The sequence below is a fragment of the Bombyx mandarina genome, chromosome 23 (assembly GCF_030267445.1).
Source record: "Bombyx mandarina strain Sakado chromosome 23, ASM3026744v2".
In the NCBI taxonomy this organism is placed as follows: domain Eukaryota; kingdom Metazoa; phylum Arthropoda; class Insecta; order Lepidoptera; family Bombycidae; genus Bombyx; species Bombyx mandarina.
The window spans coordinates 18,286,572-18,311,021 of record NC_143229.1 but is presented as its reverse complement, the minus strand read 5'-3'; the positions used below and the strand labels follow the sequence as shown (position 1 = coordinate 18,311,021).

Genomic DNA, 24,450 nt, shown 5'->3' with positions numbered 1-24,450 from the left:
CAAACGTATGTATGTTTATAACGGAATCTTTGAACATGATTTTGACCCCCTTCAAAACGTCGGATTAACTCGAACTTTGGCATATACTTACTAAAGACCGATGGCAATACAATATTAAAAAAATATTGAAAAAAATTGAAATTCAACTAAAAAACGACAAATAAATAATAGTTTAAAAGATTAACACAATACGTTTTTCTAGAAAATCCAACTAAAAAATAAAAAAATAATTTTAATAAATTTGAATTAAAAATAAATAAGAAAAGATGATTTTATTGTAAAAAAGCGTGGGTGCTTTTCAGGATATTATCAAAATAACCCTTCTACTCATATCTGTACATAAAACATTTATAACTATTGATACCATGCATCCCACGGTTTTATTACAATACAATTTTAGTTTAATTTTATACATGTTTTAACCGAGTAATGATCTACAATATCACTCATTTTTTCCCATACATTCTTTACAAAATGACTAAGGATGCTATGGGAGCAGTGTTCTTGGAGTACTGTAACAGTCGACCAGTCACCGTGAGTTTGAGTCACATGACCCCATCCATTGAATCTTCAGGGTGGCTCACAACACTCACGTTGTGATGCCTATGGGCACCACCACTGAATGCCCAATAGTGAGCGCGTCTGCTGTAGCAACAGCTAGAAATGAAATCAGATTTTCTCATTCCTTCTTCAAACGAGGCTTGTGGAAAGTACTTAACGGTAGGCAGCTTGGCTCTGCGCCTGGCATTGCTGAAGTCCATGGGCAACGGTAACCGCTCACCATCAGGTGGGCCGTATGTTCGTCTGCCAACAATAGGCAATAAAAAAAAACTCAAAAATATTTCGCTAACTAAATCCAATAGCCGTATATAGCTGTCTCTTTTTAATGTCCATTTTCGACTGACGTTTCCGTTTCACGGCCGAGGTGCCAATACGAGATGGCTTCAAAGACGACGACCTGACTCCGAACACCAAGTACCAATGCCCCCATGCCTATCCATCAGAAGGGCATCCTTACTTCCTGCCCGGCTCGAAGTGGGCCCTCAGGAAGTGGTTGAAGGGCAGCATGTGCTGCTCCTTAGAGAACTCGACGTGGTTCGCGATGTTCTGCAGGATCTTCGACATCAGCATGAGGCCCCGCTTGAACGCGGAGGGAACGGGACGGCAGACTATGCCCATCTCTTGCGGCGACACTGCGAACAGTCGTCGTGCGGTACTGGTCAGGTAGCCGCGGAGGGCAAACACGTGTGGAATGTTAAGTCTATCAGTGATTGACACTTCTATTGTCTGGGGCAGAGGTTGAGAGGAGACCACGTAGTGCCAAACGCAATATGGCACGGCCACCTACCAAACGGACGGGCGACCTGGTCAAAATGCGGTCACATTGTAAGCAGGTGGCAACAGACCGGCCGCACTGGAAATCGATTGGAGAGGCCAATATATATTTTTTCCTACCTAAGCTGATGGTCTTGAGAGACCATATCAGCGTCACCGGGCTAGTAGGTGAGCTCACGGGGCTCAAACGGGGAGTGTTACTAACACAGACTCTAGCAAGAGCCGAACTCCGCAGAATCTGCCACCGGATCCAAAATGCAACCCACGGAGAAGATCCGACGGTAAACTCTGTGGGTCTGTGGGTTAATTTTCTCACCGAACTTTTTTAGCTTTTTTTAGCGACAAGGACGCTTGTTTATGAGTTATATCTGCCTGTTGGTCGATTTTTCATATTAATGATGTTTTGGTGTGCAATAATGTAGCCTCTCTCTCTCTCTCTCTCTTTCTTTTTCTCTCTCTCTCACTCTCTCTCATGGTCTCCAATGACCACTTCACTCCGGCTGCGACCTTCACACTTGAAGTAGAGTATGAGCGTGCCCTTACCTATAGCGGGATTGATAAACCTCAAGAACAGTACGGTTCCGACGGCGCCAACGCTGGTCTGCGGGAACTGGGCGAACCTTTTACTCAACACCTGAAATTTATACATTATTCATATCGGTGTTATTGACACTGTTAGACTTACAAACGACAGCTTGTTGTCACCAGTTTCATTGCTTTGTTAATACACGGACTATGCTCAATGTACTTGGTGATATTATTCATTTATTTAAGATTATTTAAGGTAAGATTTACTGGTCGTAGGACCTCTTGTAAGTCCGCGCGGGTAGGTACCACCGCCCTGCCTATTTCTGCCGTGAAGCAGTAATGCGTTTCGGTTTGAAGCGTGGGGCAGCCGCTGTGACTATACTGAGACCTTAGAACTTATATCCAAGGTGGGTGGCGCATTTACATTGTAGATGTCCAGTAACCACTTAACAACAGGTGGGCGGTGAGCTTGTTCACCCATCTAAGCAATAAAAAAATTTAAAAAAGATCACAGAAGAGTTCTAGGTAAGGAACATTGTGAGCCCGCACGGGTAGGTGCCACTACCCTGCCTATTGCTGCCTCAAAACAGTCTAGCATTTCAGTTTGATGGGTGGAGCAGCCGTTGTACAAAAGTACAGAGACATATATATATATACTAAGAGACTTATAAAAAACACGTCTTAATGTGAGTAAGGGCGTTTAATTTATTGATGTCTATGAGCTCCGGTGACTACTTAACACCAGGTGGGCCGTGAGCTCGTCCACCAATTTAAGCTTTAAAAAAATAAAACGCGTTTTCATATTTCGCTTTAAAAATTCGCCCTTATTATAAAACATTAGTTAACGGCCGTCTGGTGTAGTGGTAAGTGACATGGTCACTACACTAGGGGGTGGCGGGTTCGAATCCCGCCAAGGGAAGATATTTGTATGATAAATATAAATGTCTTTTCCAGGGTTATGGATGTCTATTAAATATATGTATGTGTATAATAAAAATCTTACATTTATTTCCGTTATCTAGTACCTGTAACACAAGTTCTTTACGAACTTAGCACAGGACCAGTTAACGTGGCGTAATTGTTAGTAAATATTTATTTATTTATTTATTATTAGCGGTTTCTGTTGTACTGGCCACGAGTGTGTCGTCGAGATATATACCTGATACAAACAGTGACACATGCTCCTCAGCTGGGGTGGGAACTTGTCCGCCGAATTCACGATTCTATCGAACACTTCTTTGGTCAGTTCGATTAAATTCGCTCGATTCGCTTCTATGTCTTGGTTCGGTTCCAATCTGTACAAAATGCAATTCATAAATTGACAGTTAAAAACTAGAATCTTTTAAATATAGGTTTACTGGTGGTAGGACGTCTTGTGAGTCCGCACGGTGAAGCAGTAATGCGTTTCGGTTTGAAGGGCGGGCAGCCGTTGTAACTATACTTGAGACCTTAGAACTTATATCTCAAGGTGGGTGGCGCATTTACGTCGTAGATGTATATGGGCTCCTGTAATCACTTAACACCGGGTGGGCTGTGAGCTCATACACCTTTTTTTTTTTTTTTTTTTTTTCTTTTTTTTTTTACACCTACCTAAGCAATAAAAAAAATCAAAAAAATCTTTCAATAGTTGCTAGCTGTACTATTAAAGTACTTACTTAAAAGTTAATTCAAATCTTTAGCCAAATCTAATGTAAGACATTATGTTTACAATCCTTTCTATGAGTAACTAGACAAATAGAGAGATGAGAAAAATGATATGTAAAAAATGATTTATTCACTTTTTAATATGTTACTAGTTAAAGCGGACCACTTTGTTGACAAATTTTCGATTTGGCTTTGATCCTTTGACTACTAAACTGTAAAGGATCACCAGCTAGGGCAATCTGAAGATATACTGGAACCTTCATCAAAATCGGCCAGTCGTTTCGGTGTCTATAGGAAAACATCAACTTTAAAATATACAGATGTTATTTTTATATGCTTGGTCTAATATTTTTTGAAACGTTTACTTCTGGTCAAACTAAGAAAAATTGTGGTATTTGGAACGTTACAATAAGATCCCTCACCTGGCCGGATCCACTTCGAAACTGAGTTCAGGTTTCGTGGCCGCCTTATCTAGTAGCGATGTTATGAGAGGCTCTAACAGGGCTTGAAGGTATCCGTGACCGTATATCTTAAAGCAATACGCCATGATCTTACTGCCCAAGGAGTTGCCGCGGAATAAAGTCTGCATACAATCGGAAACCTGAAAATATTGTTTTTGTTAGAAGCTTAAGAAAGGACCGCTAAGTTTGTGTAGTGGGATCTTGCAAGATTTGCCATTCAAACAAGGATGTTTTATTTAAATGAAAATTTATTAATGTAGAATTAGTAAGGACGAAAACTATGAATAGAGTGTGAAATGGAGCGTTAAGGTATGGGTGAGAGAGAACGATAAGAAAGGGAAAAGAGAATGACAGGGAATAGCAAGACGGCGAAATCGATTGAATGAGCAAGACATAAAAAAGGTGTCAGTTAATTTTTAATTATAATAACAGAGAAGATTTTGGAAGAGAACAAGAAAAGCGTAGCAGCGGGATAGTTTGGTTTTATGCGCCACGGTCCTAATGTTTTAATAATTTAATTTGAGTTTTTTGCGTGTAACTTTGTCATTTCATTTGGTATATTTATGCCATTCGGTCGAAATAAAACTTTCTGTTGATTAGTGTGTAGATGATTTTAATTCCAACTTATATCACAAGTATTTGTAAAAATGCATAAGCTAAATCAAGCTTCAAACAACTCTGATTTATAAAATACTAGCTGTACCCGCCCGCTTTTTCTGCGCATTTAAAATTAAAACTATTATTTCTCACCCCCACAAAGATTCTCAACATTAACGCCCCCGCAACTGGTATAGGGAGTCTAATGTAAATATTATCCTATCCATTAAGTACATGTATTTTCTAGATGGATACCAAGTTTCAAGTCAATCGGATGCACGGTTCAGTAGTTATAACGGAACATCCGTAAAAACCACTGTACATTTATATATTAGTATAGAAGTATAGATTAGGTACGAAGTTGCTATTGACCGATAAGCACGAAAGTTTTCTTTAAAGTCAAACACTTAACATTGAGTAACATTGAAAGTTTTAAAACATCAAAATGGTTACTAAACAAACTACAAACGGAGAGAAAAGTGCTTCAGGTCTCATATAAAAAAAACATCACGTTGTTGTCTTATATATAAATCTCCCCATAGAACAAAATATAAATATATGAGGTATTATAATAACTATTATTTTTTAGTTTACGCATAATAACATATAACTTTTATTTGTTTACTAGCGACCCGTCCTTGCTTCGCTTCGGAAACATTAAATATTGACGATAGCCGAGCCCCGCGATACTACCCGCAGTTATTGTCGTGTCGCGAGTGACGCCGCGCGGCGAAGCTAGTCTAAAAAAGTAGCCTAAGTTACTCCTTATATCATCGGCTACCGATCAGTGAAAGTCTCGTCGAAATCGCTCCACCCGTAACAGAGATTAGCCGGAACAAACAGAAAGACAGCCAAACAAAAATTGTAAAAAATATTATTTTGGTGTATGTGCCGTATATATATTCATATGCGTGTAGTAAAAAACGGTTATTTCAATATTACAAACAGACACTCCAATTTTATTTATATGCATTGATATAGAGTCTGTATTCATAATTTAGACAAGACAATAAACCGAATGTTTCAGAGTGTGAGCCGCAGTCACCGCACGACTCCGCGCAGAACTCACCTCGACTTCTCTATAGAAGATGTTCCACAGCAGAGGAGCTAGCAGATGTTTGGCGTCGAACAGCGTCACGAAGACCCTCGCCAGCTCGTCCATTTGCGAGGTACTGACCACGTTGGCGAGCGCCATCGCTATCGGCAGCTCGCCCTGCACGTGGAATTAATGCTTTCAGATCTATTCATTCGACAAAATTCATCTACCTATTTAACTGCCTTACCTTTACCTTAGTTGGACTACCTGTGTTCATTAATTATGTTAACATTTTTTGGAAACATAATGTGTTTCTTTAATTGGCTCATGTTTGGGAAAACATCCTCTGTACCCTGTGTCTAGTTAAATGCTGTTGAAACATTGTTGATTAAATAAATAAATAAATCTACTGGTGGGTAGCCAGCACCAAGCTCCACGAGGATCGCAGCATATGGAGAATAATAGTACATGAAAGGTTGATGCAGCGGGAGAGTCACGTCCCTAAGTAATGAGGAGGAGGAACTACCACGACCCAGTCTGTTTCTTCCGCAAATTCATTTCGGTTGGAAGGATGCGACAGCCATTATAATATAGAATTGAGTGCCTCAACGCATGCACATAGTGATTTCCATAGGCTCCGCGATTGACTTAAAAATACAAGTGAGCTTATTCAGACACTTAATTTTTTATTGCTTAGATGGGTGGACGAGCTCACAGCCCACCTGGTTTTAAGTGGTTACTGGAGCCCATAGACATCTACAACGTAAATGCGCCACCCATCTTGAGATATAAGTTCTAATGTCTCAAGTATAATTACAACGGCTGCCCCACGCTTCAAACCTAAACGCATTACTGCTTCACGGCAGACATAGGCAGGGCGGTGGTACCTACCCGCACGGACTCACTAGAGGTCCTACCACCAGTAATACATCTAAGCTTGGTGTAAGATTGCTTAAAATACGCAACGTCTCCTAGAAAATAAGATTCCTAGTTGAGATTAAAAATATATATACCTTATCCGAGATCATGGTGACTAGTTGAACCAACTGTTCGAATCGATCGGCCAGCACGGTCTCGGCCAGGGTGTCGAACTCGGTGCCCTGCTGCAGGATCTTAGTCAGGACCTCCATGAATGCCGCTCTGGTCTGCAGGTCTCTGTGATAGCCCAAGTCTGCCCGGGGCCAAGTGAAGACGGTTAGTTTTGCCAGAATGTTCAATAAAACTATCGACAAGGGATTACTGTAATTTTGTATCACATATTTTGAACATGAACAAATCTACATTTATAATAAATATATCTCAGAAGTATAAAATCAGATCTAAATGTTTATATTTTTTCCCTGAAATTCCTTTTGCTTCCAAATCGCTGTGGTAATCAAGACTGGAGATGTCTCCTCAGAATTCCGTGGACCGCGCACCATACCAACGTTTCGATCCTGAAAGAGCTCAACATCCAGGAGAGACTATCGTCAACAGTTCAAATACGAATCCTCAAGTTCTTCGGGCACATCACTCGTAATGAGGACTCCATTGAGCGGTGGGTGGTGCAAGGGAAAGTCGAGGGCAAAAGATCTCGCGGACGATCTCCAACACGATGGACCGACCTCATAAAATCTGTGACTCACTCCAACATAAATGATTGCTCTCACTCTGCGAAACATCGTGCCACATGGCGTCGCATCGCGAGAGCATCGGTATCGCAGAATCCGACTGATGCATAACCACGACCACTTTGTCAATAGTGGACGAAAAGGAAGGAAGAAGAATCAAGACAGATACACAAGCTTAAATATGTATAAAGTATAAACCCAGACACAGCAAGCGTATTTGTTCGGTAGAAGAATATTTGTCCGAAGTGGGATTCGAACTCACGATCCTCCAGCCCAGCAACAGTCAGGGATATATTAAGTAGAGCGCCACCGAGTCTAGAGGCTTAGGCTACCGGAATCCAATATCGATATTTGTACGTTTGTCTTTAATGGCAATATTGGATCTTTTTAGTCATTATTGGAAGCCATAAAATGTGAACTTTACTAACGTGACATTAAGTCGGAACATAAAGTAAAAGTGTTGTCAAGGAATGTTCCTTCGAGCCCACTTATTATGCAACAAAAATATTTTTGGCAATTTAATTAGGAATATTTCTTACCAATACTGTGCATCAGACCGGAGTCGATATTGGCAGACAGGAGGTTGGACATGGCCTGTATCGTTGCATTCCTCAATGTCTCCATTTCGCCTTCGTGACAATCGTTGAGTAGATTCATAAATAGAGTGAAATATCTGTGAAGCAAAAACAAAAGTCACGACCAAATTTACCACGATTACATTTTTTTCTTTTTTTTTTTCTATCATTATCACCGGTAACTTCGTGGGGCTATGATTATTTGAGGCTATCATGCTTTACCGAACTAGAATCTACCACCGGATCTGATGCGCGACCCTCTGAGAAGATCTCGAGAAATCCACTAAGGGTTAAATTCACATATAGATATTTTTTTTAATTTGTATTATTCAAATATGATACGTGCAATTTTCCAAGACGGCATGGTAACCGACAATTTATGTGTCTCGGCGGCGCAGTAGAAAGCGCTCTTTATTGCTGGTCTGATGATCAAGGCTTCGATCCCCGCGAACAAGTTTTTTTCGCCGTGTTTGAAGCGTGTGACACAATCTTTATATATATAAATTTGTTTAATTCAAAACAATCCATTCTCATAAGAGTACCAAATCCATAGATAGCTCTAATCGGCAAACAATATAATTAGATTTTTTTGGAAAAAATAATTTCTTATCTATACTTCGACTACCACTTCTTGCATCCATATAGCTTTATTGGGTTGGCCTGATGTCAACCATCCTTGAAGTATTAGACCTATAGTTTAAATTAGCAACCAAACCTATTAATTTCTAATGGTAGGCACCAACACCATCAGACCAAAGTAAGCAGCCTCCAGGGACAGTAAACGTTAGCTACGTACTTGAGGAACAGCTGGCTCTTGGCTTCCATGAGGTCGCCGCGGTCCGACTCCTCAGGCTGAAGCGGGAGCGAGTGCAGCAGCGCCGCCACCGCCTCCATGCACGCTTGGTCCAGCTCTCTAACAACCACATTAAAGCCACCTTTGAGGCTAACCAACTCATATTTTATCTTTCTGGTGGTAGGACCTTTGAAGTCGTCGTAGCCTAAAGGATAAAGACGTCCGGTGCATTCGTATCTAGCGATGCAACGGTGTTCGAATCTCATGCGGGTACCAATTTTTCTAATGAAATACGTACTCAACAATTATTCACGATTGGCTTCCACGGTGAAGGAATAACATCGTGTAATAAAAATCAAACCCGCAATATTATAGTTTGCGTAATTATTGGTGGTAGGACCTCTTGTGAATCCGCACGGGTAGGCACCACCACCTTGCTTATTTCTAGCGTGGAGCAGAAATGCGTTTCGGTTTGAAGGTTTACGTTACGTCCTAAACGTTGTAAACGTTGTACGTTGTAAACCTTCAAACATTTAAAGCGCATTTACGTTGTAGATGTCTATGGGCTCCAGTAACCACTTAACACCAGGTGGGCTTCACGCTCACGTTTTTCCACCTATCGAACAAAGAATTTCAAAGATAAGATACGCCACAGCTGTTACATTGTACTGTAAAAACGGAGACCTTAGAACTTCTGTCTTGATTTGTTTGTGAATTTGATGCAATTGGAACAGCGTCCCTAGCGGCAAACGTAGGCAAACGTTCCAACTTCATAAAAAATTGAGTTAACTTTTACGCTATCGAGAACGTCAAACTCGCACTAAGCACACCGGTACTGAGCTGACGTCTCACCGTTTCAGTGTTAATGAGAGTCCCATGAGAACCTGTCGCGTTACCTGGTGATTGAGGACGCGTCGGCTCGCAGCGGCGGAGCGATCTGGTGACTGGTGCCCAGCACCCAGTCGGTGACGTACTCCACCATCTTGTTACGGAACTTCATTTCCTTTGAAACGAAAACGTTAGGAATATACTAGAAACCCGATGACAAACAAACATAGAATCAAAACTTCATAAGTCCCAGAAAATGTTCGATTTTTTCTATAAATTTTAGGTTACCCCGTAATGTAATGTAATTTAAAGTAAGCTGACGGTCTACACTTTAGCGTTCGATAACAAAGAGAAGACAACAAATTTTGAAAAAAAATCCTTAAGTGTAGTTTTATTTACACGACCCCTGTATACAAATCTCTAGTATACCGTAGACAACTACTTAAGTTTGCCTTTGGCATTACAGATGCCTATCATCAACACTGATTTTTTACCATGACACGGACCGTACGTCTGTCTGTCTACAACGACAATATCCCTATTGGAATGAAAATCCCTATTCCTTGCCGCAAGAAACAATAATGTAGTATTGTATTGAGTTTTTGTAGGTCACAAACACAATCAAAATTATTTTTACGGTTTAATCTCGGATTTTTTGATTAAAACGATATTAATGTCACTATATTATTGCCATTATATCATTGTTATTATAATATTATAATTATACTAGCTGTACCGGTCCGCTTCGCTGGGCATTTAAAATTAACATTATTATTTCTCACCTCCACAAAGATTCTCATCATTAACGCCCCCGCAACTAGTGTAGGGAGTCCAACACTCATATAAATATTAGCCTATCCATTAAGTACATGTATTTTCTACAAGGATACCAAGTTTCAAGTCAATCGGATGCATGGTTCAGTAGTTATAACGGAACATCCGTAAAAACCACCGTAGATTTATATATTAGTACAGATATAGATTAATGTCACTATATTATTGCTATTACATCGAGGGGGGAAAAACTATTTGGTTTAGCCGCCATTTTTACAACTTTACAAGAGAGCCATTTAAAGTTATAAATTTAAAAAAACTAACATACAAAAAAAGACTTCTTCAGCTATTTGAATGGAGTAAGCTTAATTGAATTTCAATTAAAAACCCCTAACTGTTGATGCTGATAACAAATAAACCTAACTGTCGCTTGAACCAAATAGCCTTTCACCCCTCGTTTTTTTTTTTTTTTATACTAGCTGACCCGGCATACTTCGTAGTGCCTCAATCGATAAATAAAAGACCGACGGGGGACACATCAAAGGAAAAAAAATGTTATTTTTATTTAATTCCGAGCATTTTCATATTTATTTACCTTTTAAACCTTTCCTGGACTTCCACAAATAATTCAAGACCAAAATTAGCCAAATCTGTCCAGCCGTTCTCGAGTTTTAGCGAGACTAACGAACAGCAATTCATTTTTATATATATGTGAGGTTTATTGGGAGATGAAGGAGGAGGAGGCGTGTGCATTGGTTGTTTGTTGCGTGTTGTCCTCCATAAACCTCATCGGAGCGGTCAATAAAACACTGAGTATGATTACATGTTTATTCGCGTCAGCGACCGCGGTGGATCGCTGCACGTTGACCACTGACTGATTAACGTATGCTGCTCATTACTATATGCAAAATAACTGCATAGTAAGCTAAGCGGGGCGGGGTATCATTCTCTTACATATATACAGATTATTTTCACTAAATTATTGACACCATATTATTGAGACACTACATTATTGGCATTATATATTATCACTAGCAGACCCGGCCACACGCTGCTGTGGCTAAGGTTTTTGTTTCTAAATAACACGTGGTGTTTATGCCATTAAATCGTTGCTTATGTGAAACGTTGGTGTTTTTAACACAGCGCCATCTATGAGATATTAATGTCAGACAGTATTACAATTGTCTGTAAAAACTGATTTAAAGCGCCATCTGTTTTAGACTTATGAAACTTACAATTAATAACATTAATCAACATAAAAAATCATTTAATTTTTATTGTTAATTAATAAATATTGTGGTTCTTTTTTAATGAGAGTAGACATAAAACCTCTCGCATGGCCACTTATAAAAAAGAAACATAAGAAGCAAATGTCAAAAATAAAAAAGAAGACTATCGCCGACCGCACCGCACGCGCTGTACACGCACACGCCGCTTATTTTTTCATATAAATATTTTCATGGACTCATATTAATCTCTATTATACAAACTCTTATTGACGACCATATTCGTCGTTGCGCGAGTGATATACAAGTTTTATAGACAATAATTTAGAAGAGTGCCGTGTCAAGGCGCCGCCATTACGCGTCGTCCAGCAGTGGCGTCGAATTCTGCAGCCTGGAAGAAGCTAGCGACGGGTTGGCAGGTACGTCTACTCCTCATAGCCTAGCCTCGGCCTTCCCCTCTTTTGTGCATCTTTAGCGATACTCGCCCCCGCAAAACTTCCTTCAAAAATATTGAACCAGCGCACCGCCGTGGTGGAAAATTTGTAAAGAGTTTTTCCCACTATTATTGGTCCTTCGTCCCCGGATTACATTTTAATCATCGCTGATCACCGCTTATTACGCTTATTATTAAACACGCTTTATTATATATTTTGATATTTTATTCGCACCGCATTTCATCATATTCCATTATTTTTGACAGGTCATTGACCTTTACTTACGCAATCCGCAACAATGTCTTCGGCTGAACAAAAATTGACAATTCTAGAATGTCAACGACAAGTCTATTTCGAACACATACAACGTATTTACGATTTATCTCGCAGTAATTTAAATGATCCTGAAACATTAGAAAACTTTCTTTGTTCGGTAGAAACAATCGATGAGACACGCATTAATTTCCAACAATGTCTCAAGGACATAAATCAATTAATATTAAAAATCGACACAGATTCTAAGCCAGACTTCAATAAGTGGCTCGCTTTTGAAGATTTATATTGTCGTATCAAACGTAAACGTTCGCAGTTAGAATCAAAACCCACCATGTCTGTCAAAAGAAATGACGACTGTTGGCAAGGTGTTAAATTAGCTCGCATTGAAATTCCCGAATTCGATGGGAACCCTAAAGATTGGCCGTTATTTTTCGCAACTTTTAAAAACGCTGTACATTTGAACTCATCTCTTTCTCTCACTGAAAAAATGTTTTATCTCGCTAGTAAATTAAAAGACAAAGCTAAAAATGTTTATGCCGGTTTCATTCCATGCGCTGAGAATTACGAAACTATTTACAAAGCGCTGGTGTCAAAATATGAAGACAAAAGGAACCTAGCAGGTACTTATCTGAATCAAATATTTTCTTTAAAACCGATTTCATCAGTCACTGCTGAAAATTTAGAAAATCTTGTCGATCAATTTTCAAACTCATACCTCGCTCTTAATAATTTACAAATACTTAACTTATGTGACTTCGTCATGTCCTACACTTTATTACACCGCTTAGATACAGAAACCGCACGTCTTTTTGAGATGAATAATTGTGATAAAGACATACCTACTTATCAGGATTTAATTTCATTTGTTCGTGATCGTATAAAAGTTTTAAATCGGACAGGTAATAACAACCTGAACAGCGCAAGTACTTCAACGAAGCCTATGCACAACAACGCAAATAAAAATAGCTCACGATCATTCGTCGTAAACAACACTGCATGTCAGTTGTGCAGTGACTCTAATCATAACCACCTATATTCCTGCCCGAAATTTAAATCGCTTACCCCGCGTGAACGTTATGATTATATTAAAAAGATACGTGCTTGTATCAACTGTCTAAGTTTACAACATAACACAAATACTTGTAAATCTGAGAATAGATGCGCTAATTGTAAAAAGCTACATCATACGACTCTTTGCTTCGCTGAGAAAGCATCAGCTGTTGCATTGCCGCCGGTACAGCCGCCTCAGTACTTACATCGCCGCATTGATAACAATACGCATAGTCCAGTAGTCATTGGTCAGAAATCTACCGCGTCTTCAAGTTCGATTTCTAACAAGCCTGTTGATAATAACGCTCCATTTTGTAGTATGAGTGCTAACTCAAATAACACGCGAAAAACTAACAATGTTTTACTTGGCACCGTTCTTGCTGATGTGAAAAGAAGTGACGGAACTCTTGCTCAAATTAGAATTTTGATTGATAATGGATCGCAAAACCATTTTGTTACCCGCCAAGCTTGTAAACATTTAGGCCTTCGTATCTTCCACGACAATTCCGAACGATCAGTAAATGGAATAGGAACTAGCTCTCAAACTATAATCGGAACTACCGATGTAACGTTACTGTCTAGGTACGATGCAAACTTTTGTTTACGCATAAACCCACTCGTTCTTAAAAATATTTCGAGTAACTTGCCGAGTTGTGAATTTGACATTTCGTCTCTTAATTACATATGTAATAATAATATACAGCTCGCGGACCCGCACTTTAATAAACCCGCTGAAATAGACATTCTGCTTGGCGCCGAAGTATTCATGCAGATCCTAAGACCTACAAAGTTGTTAGGTCCGCCTGGAAAACCTGATTTATTGGAAACCGCATTTGGATACATACTCTTAGGGTCGATCGCTTCGCTCCCTTGTCATAATAATACCGCGCCTTGTGATAACGATCACGCCTTTTTATCGTCGAGTAACGACTCGATCGAAACTTTAGTCTCAAAGTTCTGGGAGTTGGAGTCAGTTCCGACTAAAACACACATGTCTAAAGCCGAACAGGAATGTGAGGATTTTTATGATTTAAATACATACCGCGATAACACAACTGGACGCTACGTCACCGCTTTGCCTTTCTTGAGGTCGCCTACCGCTCTGGGCGATTCTCTTACAACCGCACGTCGCTGTCTGTCGTCACTCGAACGCAGATTTAAGACAAATATCGCTTTAAAAACTGAATACGATGCCGCGATGAGAGACTATCTCGAACGGAGCATCATTTCACCCGCACCCGCTCTTACTGATACAAATTATTACGTCATCCCTCACCACGGTATAAGCCGAGAAGACAAACCGCTCCGCATTGTACTGAACGCAACTGCACGATGCATAGATACAAACGTTTCATTGAACGATTGTTTACATTCCGGTCCTAATTTGCAAGCAGACCTAACCGCGATTATTTTAAAATTCAGACTATTTCCGATTGCTTTAACCGCCGACATCAAACAAATGTTTTTGGCTATAGGCATTCGTGAGGAAGACCGCCGCTTTTTGAATATATTATACAAATTTGACGAAGATGATACCGCGAAAATGTATCATTTTAATCGTGTTTGTTTTGGTCTACGGTGCTCGCCGTACCTTGCTATGAAGACAGTTAAGCGTCTCGCCCGCGATGAAACTGATTTCCCGATCGCTTCAGAAATCGCTAGTGATCATCTTTATATGGATGATCTAGGAGTTTCGGTAGATACGCCCGAGAATGGAATTCAGTTGGCTCATGATTTAATCGAACTATTCAAACGTGGTGGTTTCGACTTAGTTAAATTCGTTAGCAACTCGCCCGAGGTGTTAAAATCGATTCCGCAAGCCAACCGCTTATCTTCAAAAATTGAATTCGACAAGGAGGATAATATGAAGCTCCTAGGTCTAATTTGGTCACCGATCGAGGATGAATTTTCAATCGCTATTAAATTCAACCCGCAAGCAAAATGTACAAAGCGCCTTATGCTTTCCACAATCGCTAAACTGTGGGACATAAACGGATTTTGTGCCCCTGTCATTTTACACGCAAAATTGTTAATAAAAGCTCTCTGGGTAGCTCAGATTGATTGGGATGCAGAGCCCCCAAGCGACATCTTGCGACATCATGCTGCATGGAAACGCTTTCTTAGTGAACTCCCCGCTCTGCAAGACTTTAAAATACCTCGCTTCGTAGGCATCGTGCCCGAGTCCCGTGTCATATTACTGGGATTTGCGGACGCTTCTGAAAAAGCGATGGGTGCTTCTGTGTATATTTGTGTACAACCGGCTTCCGGACCAAATGAAGTCAATTTAATTGGTGCCAAGAGCAAGGTCGCCCCGCTCAAGGTTGTTACCTTAGCCCGCTTAGAGCTTTGTGCTGTAGTATTATTATCGAAACTGTTTCGATTTGTTATCGATACTGTTTCTCCCCGCTGTCATGTAGACGAAATTTTCGCGTTTACTGATTCGACAGTGGCCCTCCATTGGGTACACTCGTCTCCGCATCGCTTCGATACTTTCGTTGCGAACCGCATCGCACAAATACAGAACAACCTTGATCCCAAGTACTTCTACCATTGTGAAGGTACACAGAATCCTAGCGACTGCTTGAGTCGTGGTCTCACACCCGCTCAATTATTGAATCACCCGCTGTGGCTCCATGGCCCCACATGGGCTCGTGATGACGTCCACACATGGCCCATCAACCGCTTCACGTTTGATCCCGCACAAGATGCAAAGATATTAGAGCTCAAAAAACAATCGAATGTCTTCATCACTACAGATGAGACCGAACCCTTTCTCTGTACGCTGGCCAAGCGCGTCTCTTCTTGGTCTAAGCTACTCCGCATTGTGGTATATATATATCGTTTCTTGGGTAAGCTTCCTCGCTCGGACCGAATGCAACTTGCACATCTACAGTTTGCTGAGACTGCTGTCGTAAAAGCGCTTCAACAGCATTACTTTCAAAACGACATCGATGCGCTCTCCAAGGGTCATCGAGTTTCGAGGTCTTTGCTTCCACTTTCTCCGTTTTTGAAAAACGACATTCTCCGCGTTGGAGGCCGCTTAAAAAACTCCTCGCTTGAGTTTGACAGTAAGCATCCGATCTTGCTTCCCAAAAAGGATCACATTGTCAAGCTGATTATTGATTATCATCACCGCAAATACCTACACGCTGGTCCGAACTTACTGTTATCACTTCTCAGACAAAAATTTTGGATCATTTCCGGTCGCAGTACCGTAAAACAACGCTTTCGTCTTTGTAACAGATGTTTCAAAGCTGCCCCCCGCACAGAGACGCCTTATATGGCTGATCTGCCCGCTTGTCGAGTCAACGAAGCCGTCAAACCTTTTTTTTTGGAGTGGCGTTGACTACGCTGGACCCCAGGAAATTTTGCTCACCGTCGTTACCCAGGTCGAAATGATTTTAAATAGTCGTCCGTTAATTGCACAATTAAATTCTCATCCCGGAGAACCGGAACCTTTAACGCCTTCGCATTTTTTAACTCTCGGACCGTTAGACTCCTTTCATTCTGATCCGCGTTTAGATTCGGTAGATTTAGTTCGCAATAAACGACTTGTCGATGACATTGTTCAGAGATTCTGGAATCGCTGGAGGCGTGAGTACCTAAACACGCTTCAAACGCGCGCTAAATGGAACACCAAATCTAATCCGGTGACTAAAGGTACTGTTGTCCTTCTTAAAACAGAAAACTCACCGCCTTTACAATGGCCAATGGGCATAATTGAAGAAATAATGCCTGCCTCGGACGGGGTCGTTAGAGTAGTCAGAGTGCGCACACAAAACGGCACCTATCTTCGACCTGTAGTAAAACTTTGTGTTTTACCTTCCCAATAACCTATTTTCTCATTTTTATTTTTAATTTATTTTTATTTCATTCTTTTTACTTAATACTTCATATCCTGCACTCATTAAGTACCATTTATACTTATTACTTGTACTTATTATGTACCACCGCACTACCCTGATTCCACCCGCTCTCTAGTTCACCCATAATCGCTACATTTATGTACTTCTCTCTCATTGTTTAGGAGCTACATCTCCTAAAGGCCGGGGGGATGGTTCTTTTTTAATGAGAGTAGACATAAAACCTCTCGCATGGCCACTTATAAAAAAGAAACATAAGAAGCAAATGTCAAAAATAAAAAAGAAGACTATCGCCGACCGCACCGCACGCGCTGTACACGCACACGCCGCTTATTTTTTCATATAAATATTTTCATGGACTCATATTAATCTCTATTATACAAACTCTTATTGACGACCATATTCGTCGTTGCGCGAGTGATATACAAGTTTTATAGACAATAATTTAGAAGAGTGCCGTGTCAAGGCGCCGCCATTACGCGTCGTCCAGCAGTGGCGTCGAATTCTGCAGCCTGGAAGAAGCTAGCGACGGGTTGGCAGGTACGTCTACTCCTCATAGCCTAGCCTCGGCCTTCCCCTCTTTTGTGCATCTTTAGCGATACTCGCCCCCGCAAAACTTCCTTCAAAAATATTGAACCAGCGCACCGCCGTGGTGGAAAATTTGTAAAGAGTTTTTCCCACTATATTGCGACCGTTAATCGAAATAAAAACCCTCATATGGCCCAAGCTGGAACAATACACCCTTTTTAAAAAAAAAGTTAAAATCGTTTCAGTTCGTAGTTAAGTGTCCATCGCGGACAGACATGTGACACGTAATTTATATATTATTACCGAGTCCAGGCAACCCCCGACCGAGAGCCAGCGCTAAACTATAAAAACGATTCCTCGCGGCGCCTTCGCCCCTTTTTTTGTGCGTGGCATTCGTGCGTGCGATTCTTGTTGAAACATGTTGATTATTGACATGTAGGCCGTTTTCCAATTACAGTACAAGAGCGCATTATGCGGCATAATGCTCAACTAAGCTAACCATTACTTAATGGTAGTTTTCCAATTAAGGAGCATAATGCGACTCAGTGACGCTCAATGCCGAATTACGCTGAAGCTTAGTTGAGCATTATGCCGCATAATGCGCTCTTGTGCTGTAATTGGAAAACGGCCTTATTGTATAATTTTAACAGTTTTCGATAGTAGTAGATTGAAATCATTTTGTTAGAAGTTTTGGTTAATTCAGTGAAATATAATTAGGCCAGTTCTGTGTAATTTCTTTCCTTTTTTATTTTTTTACTACCTACCTCACTTTTGGTCGATAATAATATATTAAGATTATATTTCAGTTACTGACATTTCCATAGTTTCGAATACTTAGAGTTCTCGTGGTTCATAACGACTGTTATACGTTTGAATACTGTAACAAACTACCGTCTATTTTCTATGAACAATTGCATTAAGAGCACCGTACCTGTCTGAAGGCCAGATCGTCTCGTCTCCTCATCATGGCCTCGACAACTTGACACAACTTCGTCTTGATGTGAACAGACAACACCGTCATGTCCAAGTGACGAACGTACCTGTACAAGTAACCAGACGTAGGCATGGAGATGTATTAGTTCCACGATGAGCGCACTGATTATTGTAATAAGTTTTGGATATAAATATTATTTCAAAGTGAAACTTCTTTAGACGCGTCGAGAGTAAAATTTAACTCGCGACAGATTCGTTGCGGCTAGAGAGAGAGAGAGAAGATACAATTTAGGAAAAGCGAAAGTGAGAAAATAGACAGGAAGAAGAGAAGAAAAGGAAGGGGCAAAGCGATCTAGGTCGTTTTTCTTATACTCAGCATTCCCTAATACAAGAGAATTTAGATTCAAGGATGAAAAATTAAGAAAATCACAATACTACACGCCGCAAAAGAAGTTTCACTTCTTTCACGTGCACCAAATTACACGTGCAACATTTCTTTTTAGAATATATAGACCAAATTAGGAAACTATTATTAAACATCTAATCTGGTGGTAAGGCGTCTTGTGAGTCCGCACGGGTAGGTACCACCATTGCCTATTTCTGTCGTGAAGCAGCAAAGGGGTTTCGGTTTTAATGGTGGGGCAACCGATGTACTGTTAAAGTGAGACTTTCGAACTCATATCTCAATGTGGGTGGCGGCATTTACGTTGTAGATGTCTATGGGCTCCAGTAACCACTTAACACCAGGCAGGCCGTGAGTTCACTCATCTAAGCCATAAAAAAAATGTAAGAAACAAGCAATGTTAATTTTATTTTTTATTCTATAGACAGGTGAACAGGGATTTCGGTTTGGAGGCTGTTGTTGTGTAAAATTGTGACGACGCGTCCTGAGCTCTCACCGAACGATGGCCAGCATCAGCCCTTCGATGGACGTAGTGCTGAGGTGCTCCGTCGGCTGACCGCTCCTCTTGTTGTCCAATATACTTTTCATTATAAATATAGTGTGCTCCACGAATTGCGTGTTGATGTCCGTGAGCATGACCTGCGCGGAACGAATGAGCCCAGTCAATCGAAATCGGCTGCAGAGGACCGATCTTTTTTTTTTTATTGCCCTTGTAGGCAGACGAGCATACGGCCTGATGATGAGTGGTTACCATCGCCCATGGACTTCAGCAATGCCAGCGGCAGAGACAATCGGCTGCCTACAAAAGATACAAGGCCACTCTTCAACTTGTAGTAAATCCAATTCATATATCAGCTCTTAGTAGGCACTACGCATGAATAGGCCTCATAAGCTTATTTCTGGCGCGAATTAGCTCCGCGTTCCAATTCGAAGGGTGGGACAATTAGTTATGCAATCAAAATTCAGACCTCACGTCTCAAGGTTGACGGTGCGTTATGTCTATGGGGACTGATAACCAGTTGAGATCAGGTGGGCTGATAGATTGTGGCGATTGTGCACACGTCCAATTAATAAAAAATTGTGGTTATCTATGGTGTAACGCGCCCGTCTGCATTCGTTCCCAATTTAACAAACAATAAGATACAAAGAGAAAAGGGAAACGCTATGAATTTATAGTGTATACGCCATCTGTCATCGAAGAGCAAAAACGTTTATCGAAACAACTAGTACAATAGGGAACGTTCTCGATAATTGTGTCGACTGTAAAAACGTTGCAGAAACGACATGAAAGCAGGCAGTAATCGATTCTACTCGAAGCGAAACGGAAGAAGCGAATTGTGAAGTGTACCTTGAGAAAATGTTTAATAGAGTTATAATTTGTACTTCGGTGAAAGTTTTACCAATATTAAAAGTCTTATTTAAAACTAGCGACCCGCCCTCGCTTCGCTTTGGAAACATTACATTTTATTATTGATAACTGAGCCCCGCGATGTTACCCGCGGTTATTGACGTACCGCGGGTGACGCCGCGGGACAAGGCTAGTCTAATAAAAGTACCAAGCCAAAGTTACTCCTTATATCATCAGCTACCCATCAGTGAAAGTCTCATCAAAATCGGTCCAGTCGTTCCAGAGATTAGCCGAAACAAACAAACAGACAGCCCACAGACATACAAAATTAAAAATATTTTGGTATATATACTGTGGTATACATACTTACGCATTTACTAAATGACCACCATTTTACTGATATTCTTTTTCATCCAATATCATCTATTTTCCTTTAGTTTCATCCCAGTTAATTAATGTCTCAAATAAATCATCTTCATTTCATTTCATTTCACTCCACATTATCATTATTCATAAAAATAAGTATAAAAAATAAAAATAAGTAAAAATAAAAATAAGTGGCCAGTGCCTTTGAGCGCTATTTTGCTGATATCCCAGCTTCTACTACAAAATCTTTAATTTCATCTCCTACCGTCGCCGAATCATTACTGCAAGATCATGTTGATAAATGCAGTGTTAACTTTAAGTTCACAAATTATGGTATTAGGGGCGTTTCATTAGATCTTCCGGTGTCTTACTTAATATGAGTGTTCCTCAGGGTTCCATATTGGGTCCCTTCCTATTTCTTGTGTATATCAATGATTTACCAAAGTTTATTGAAACCCGTCACGAGGTCGTATTATTCGCTGACGATACATCCTTATTGTTTAAAATTAAACGACAATTGGAAGATTATGAGGATGTGAATGACGCTATCTCGCGCGCGGTACATTGGTTTAGTGTTAATCTGTTATTAAATAACAAAAAAACAAAATGTATAAAATTTACCACACCTAATGTTAGACAAGTTGACACTAAGGACTGTTACTGTAAGTGGAGATACTGGAACTTGTGGATTCGACAATTTTTGTTGGTATAACAGTTGATTCCAAGCTGCAGTGGGGCTCACATATGCAAGTTATCGAGTAGACTTAGTTCTGCAGCGTTTGCGGTAAAAAAAATACGAACGTATACTAATGAAGATACGGCACGTCTGGATTATTTCAGTTATTTTCATAGTGTTATGTCCTATGGCATTTTGCTATGGGGCAATGCTGCCGATGTCGAAACGATTTTCATCCTGCAGAAGAGGGCTATTCGTGCTATTTATAATATGCACCCGAGGGAATCCCTGAGGGACAAGTTTAAGGAAATCAAAATTCTAACTTTAGCGTCCCAATACATTTTTGAAAATTTATTGTACGTGCGTAAAAACATTGAAGAATTCCCCAGAGTCTGCGATTTGCATAATGTGAACACTAGGAACAACTCTTTTAGGGGATGGCTGTACAGATTTTCAACAAGATCCAATTACTAGCTGTTCATAGATTTAAGAAAACTGTCAAGGAACGTTTGTGCAACAAGGCATATTATAAAGTTAAGGATTATTTACTAGATGGCACTACGTGGGAATGAGGCGTTCGCTCCTGGCTTTTTCATAAAAATTTTTTAATTGTATTTTTTGACTTGTTTCTTCGTTTAATGTAAATATTTTTACTTTTAAAAAATAAATTTTTTTTGAGAAAAATGAAAAAAAAAGAGCCCGCTGAGTTTGTTTCGCCGGTTCTTCTCAGGACTGTGGCTTTTTTTGGAACCGGTAGTAGAATTAACATTGTTATTAATATTTTGACATTCAACAAGTGTGTTATACTGACATCTAAGTTGAAATAAATGATTTTGAATTTGAATTTTGTATTTTTCAAATTATTTTTTCAAGTATTTCACGTTGTTTTGTTTTTTAAAAGAAAATTCTACAAAGTCGTAGTACATTATTTTATTCTACCATCAGTAGTTTTCGCAGGGCACGCGACGTAAAGAATATTTTCGGTATTTTTTTTACACCTATGGTTACATTATTGGAATTTATTAAGGATTCATAATTTTTTCAAAAAAAGATTATAGCCTATGTCACTCGGGAATAGTGGAGTTTCCAAACAGTGAACGAATTTTTCAAATCGATTCAGTAGTTTCGGAGCTTATTCAATACAAACAAACAAAGTATTAGTAAAAAAGTATTAGTATAGATAACGATAAGTACGTTTAGAAGTTTATATAGACCGACCTGTTGGTACTGGTCGAAGAACTTGTCGATGATGGCCTTGATCTGATCGAAGAGTATGGGGTAGAGCTGCGGCGACATCTCCCTGCCGACCACCTCCTTCACGTGGTTCTGGATCTGCTGCCCGAAGCGATCGTTACCGCAGAGCAGCAAGCGCAGAAGCTGCCCTATAAACCTGGGATGTGTGGAATGCATGGTAAGTTTAACGGTGCTCGGCTTCGCCCCGTCATGACGTGTGCAAGCGTAGTGTTCGCTCACGCGGCCCGCACCAACATGAAGCCCTTTCAGGTTATTCAATCCCGATTCTGCAGGATAGCCGTCGGAGCAACATGGTTCTAGAGAAACGTGGATCTCCACGATGACCTAGAGCTCGACTCTGTCAGTAAGTATCTACAATCGACATCATTGCGCCGCTTTGAGAAGGCGGCACGACATGAGAACCCTCTTGTCGTGGCCACTGGAAACTACATATCCGATCCTGTAGACCGAATGGTAAACAATCGACGTCGCCCAAAACACGTCATTACGGATCCTCCCGATCCACGAACGGTGCTCTTAGGTAGCTCAAGCACCGGTCACCGCCCTTAAGACCTTAACCCATAGACACAGCCCACTGAGTTTCTCGCCGGATCTTCTCAGTGGGTCGCGTTTCCGATCCGGTGGTAGATTCTGCGAAGCAATGCTCTTGCTCTAGCCAGTGTTTTTTATTTATTTTTGTTATTACTTAGATGGATGGACGAGCTTCGGGCCCACCCGGTGTTAAGTGGTTACTGGAGCCCATAGACATTTTCAAAGTAAATGCCCCACTCACCTTGAGATATAAGTTCTCAGTATAGTACAACGGCTGCCCCACCCTTCAAATTGAACCGCATTACTGCTTCACGGCAGAAATAGGCAGGGTAGTGGTACGTACCCGTGCGGACTCACAAACCGTCCTACCGCTAGTTGACTAAATTGCGTAATTACTGGTGGTAGGACCTAGATAGACTAGACTGGAAGCTGTATGAACACTTACTGCGTCACGGGACAGTACTGGACTTCCTGTGAGCTGTTGGCGAGCACTGTGTATTTCCTTGAATCTGAAAGGTATTAGGGATTGAAGGTAGTGTTCTGCACATTAGTAAGAAAAAAAGTCTACAAGCGAGTCCACGTCGGAGTTGAGTGGTCCCTGGTCCTCACCGTGGCCGTGCACTATGGACCAGGTGGGGGGCGCCGGCCTCTTCTGCAGACAGACTCCGCCCAGCGCGCACAGGAACGACGTTATGTTCGCCCACTCCTGTATCTGCATCTGGGACGAGCAAACAACAACTTATCGTATGGAAGTTCAATATTACTGTTACGCCGCCGGTAAGAGTAACGCCATCTATCGCCGAATAGCCGAAACGAATATCGAAGGATCTAGTGACATCTAGAACGCTCGAGAAGTACAACGCCATCTATTCTCAGATAGCGGAAACACACATCGAAAATACTCGACTTATGAGGAATGTTCTCGATAATTCTAGGGATGTCATCTCGACTATAAAAGCGTTGCAGAGATGGCACGCAATTCGTTAGTAATCGGAACGAAGCGAAGCGGAAGAAGTGAATTAATGTGTGAGTGTTAATTTGTACTTCGATATAATTTTTTTGTTTATCCCGAACCCCAGCGCGTAACATTACCATTGATCTATTTTCGGAGTCATTATTTTTATTTTATTTTCATTGCATAGATGGGTAGACGAGCTCACAGCTCACCTGGTGTTAATTGGTTACCAGAACCCATTGTGAGTCGGAGAATTAATTAACAGTTTACATAAATAACGTATCCGAAAATTCAGAAAAAAGGTTATGAAAAAAAATGTTTTTGAATACAGATTGCGAGATTTTTTATTGCCTTTACAGGCACACGAGCATACGGCCCACCTGATGGTAAGTGGTTACCGTCGCCCATGGACGTCAGCAATGACAG

At 40.6% G+C, this 24,450-nt stretch overlaps 2 protein-coding genes across 14 annotated transcripts in view; one reads left to right on the top strand and one right to left on the bottom strand.

The window, feature by feature from the left end:
* LOC114244176 (uncharacterized) overlaps positions 1 to 24,450 on the top strand; it is a 223,716-nt gene that overhangs the window by 51,641 nt on the left and 147,625 nt on the right. The gene's annotated exons all lie outside the window — the stretch shown is intronic.
* Positions 1 to 24,450, bottom strand: part of Nf1 (neurofibromin 1) — a 79,702-nt gene that overhangs the window by 37,135 nt on the left and 18,117 nt on the right. For all 12 annotated transcript variants that reach the window (XM_089737250.1, XM_089737257.1, XM_089737251.1 and 9 more), the window contains 14 exons: positions 23,679 to 23,787; positions 23,515 to 23,578; positions 22,503 to 22,674; positions 19,391 to 19,533; positions 18,490 to 18,598; positions 9,476 to 9,582; positions 8,583 to 8,699; positions 7,751 to 7,884; positions 6,615 to 6,772; positions 5,635 to 5,778; positions 3,930 to 4,108; positions 3,023 to 3,158; positions 1,879 to 1,969; positions 1,019 to 1,193 (listed from right to left, as the gene is read on the bottom strand). In XM_089737250.1, coding sequence (XP_089593376.1) covers positions 1,019 to 1,193; positions 1,879 to 1,969; positions 3,023 to 3,158; positions 3,930 to 4,108; positions 5,635 to 5,778; positions 6,615 to 6,772; positions 7,751 to 7,884; positions 8,583 to 8,699; positions 9,476 to 9,582; positions 18,490 to 18,598; positions 19,391 to 19,533; positions 22,503 to 22,674; positions 23,515 to 23,578; positions 23,679 to 23,787 — 1,838 coding nt within the window. The remainder of the gene's footprint in view (positions 1 to 1,018; positions 1,194 to 1,878; positions 1,970 to 3,022; positions 3,159 to 3,929; positions 4,109 to 5,634; positions 5,779 to 6,614; positions 6,773 to 7,750; positions 7,885 to 8,582; positions 8,700 to 9,475; positions 9,583 to 18,489; positions 18,599 to 19,390; positions 19,534 to 22,502; positions 22,675 to 23,514; positions 23,579 to 23,678; positions 23,788 to 24,450) is intronic.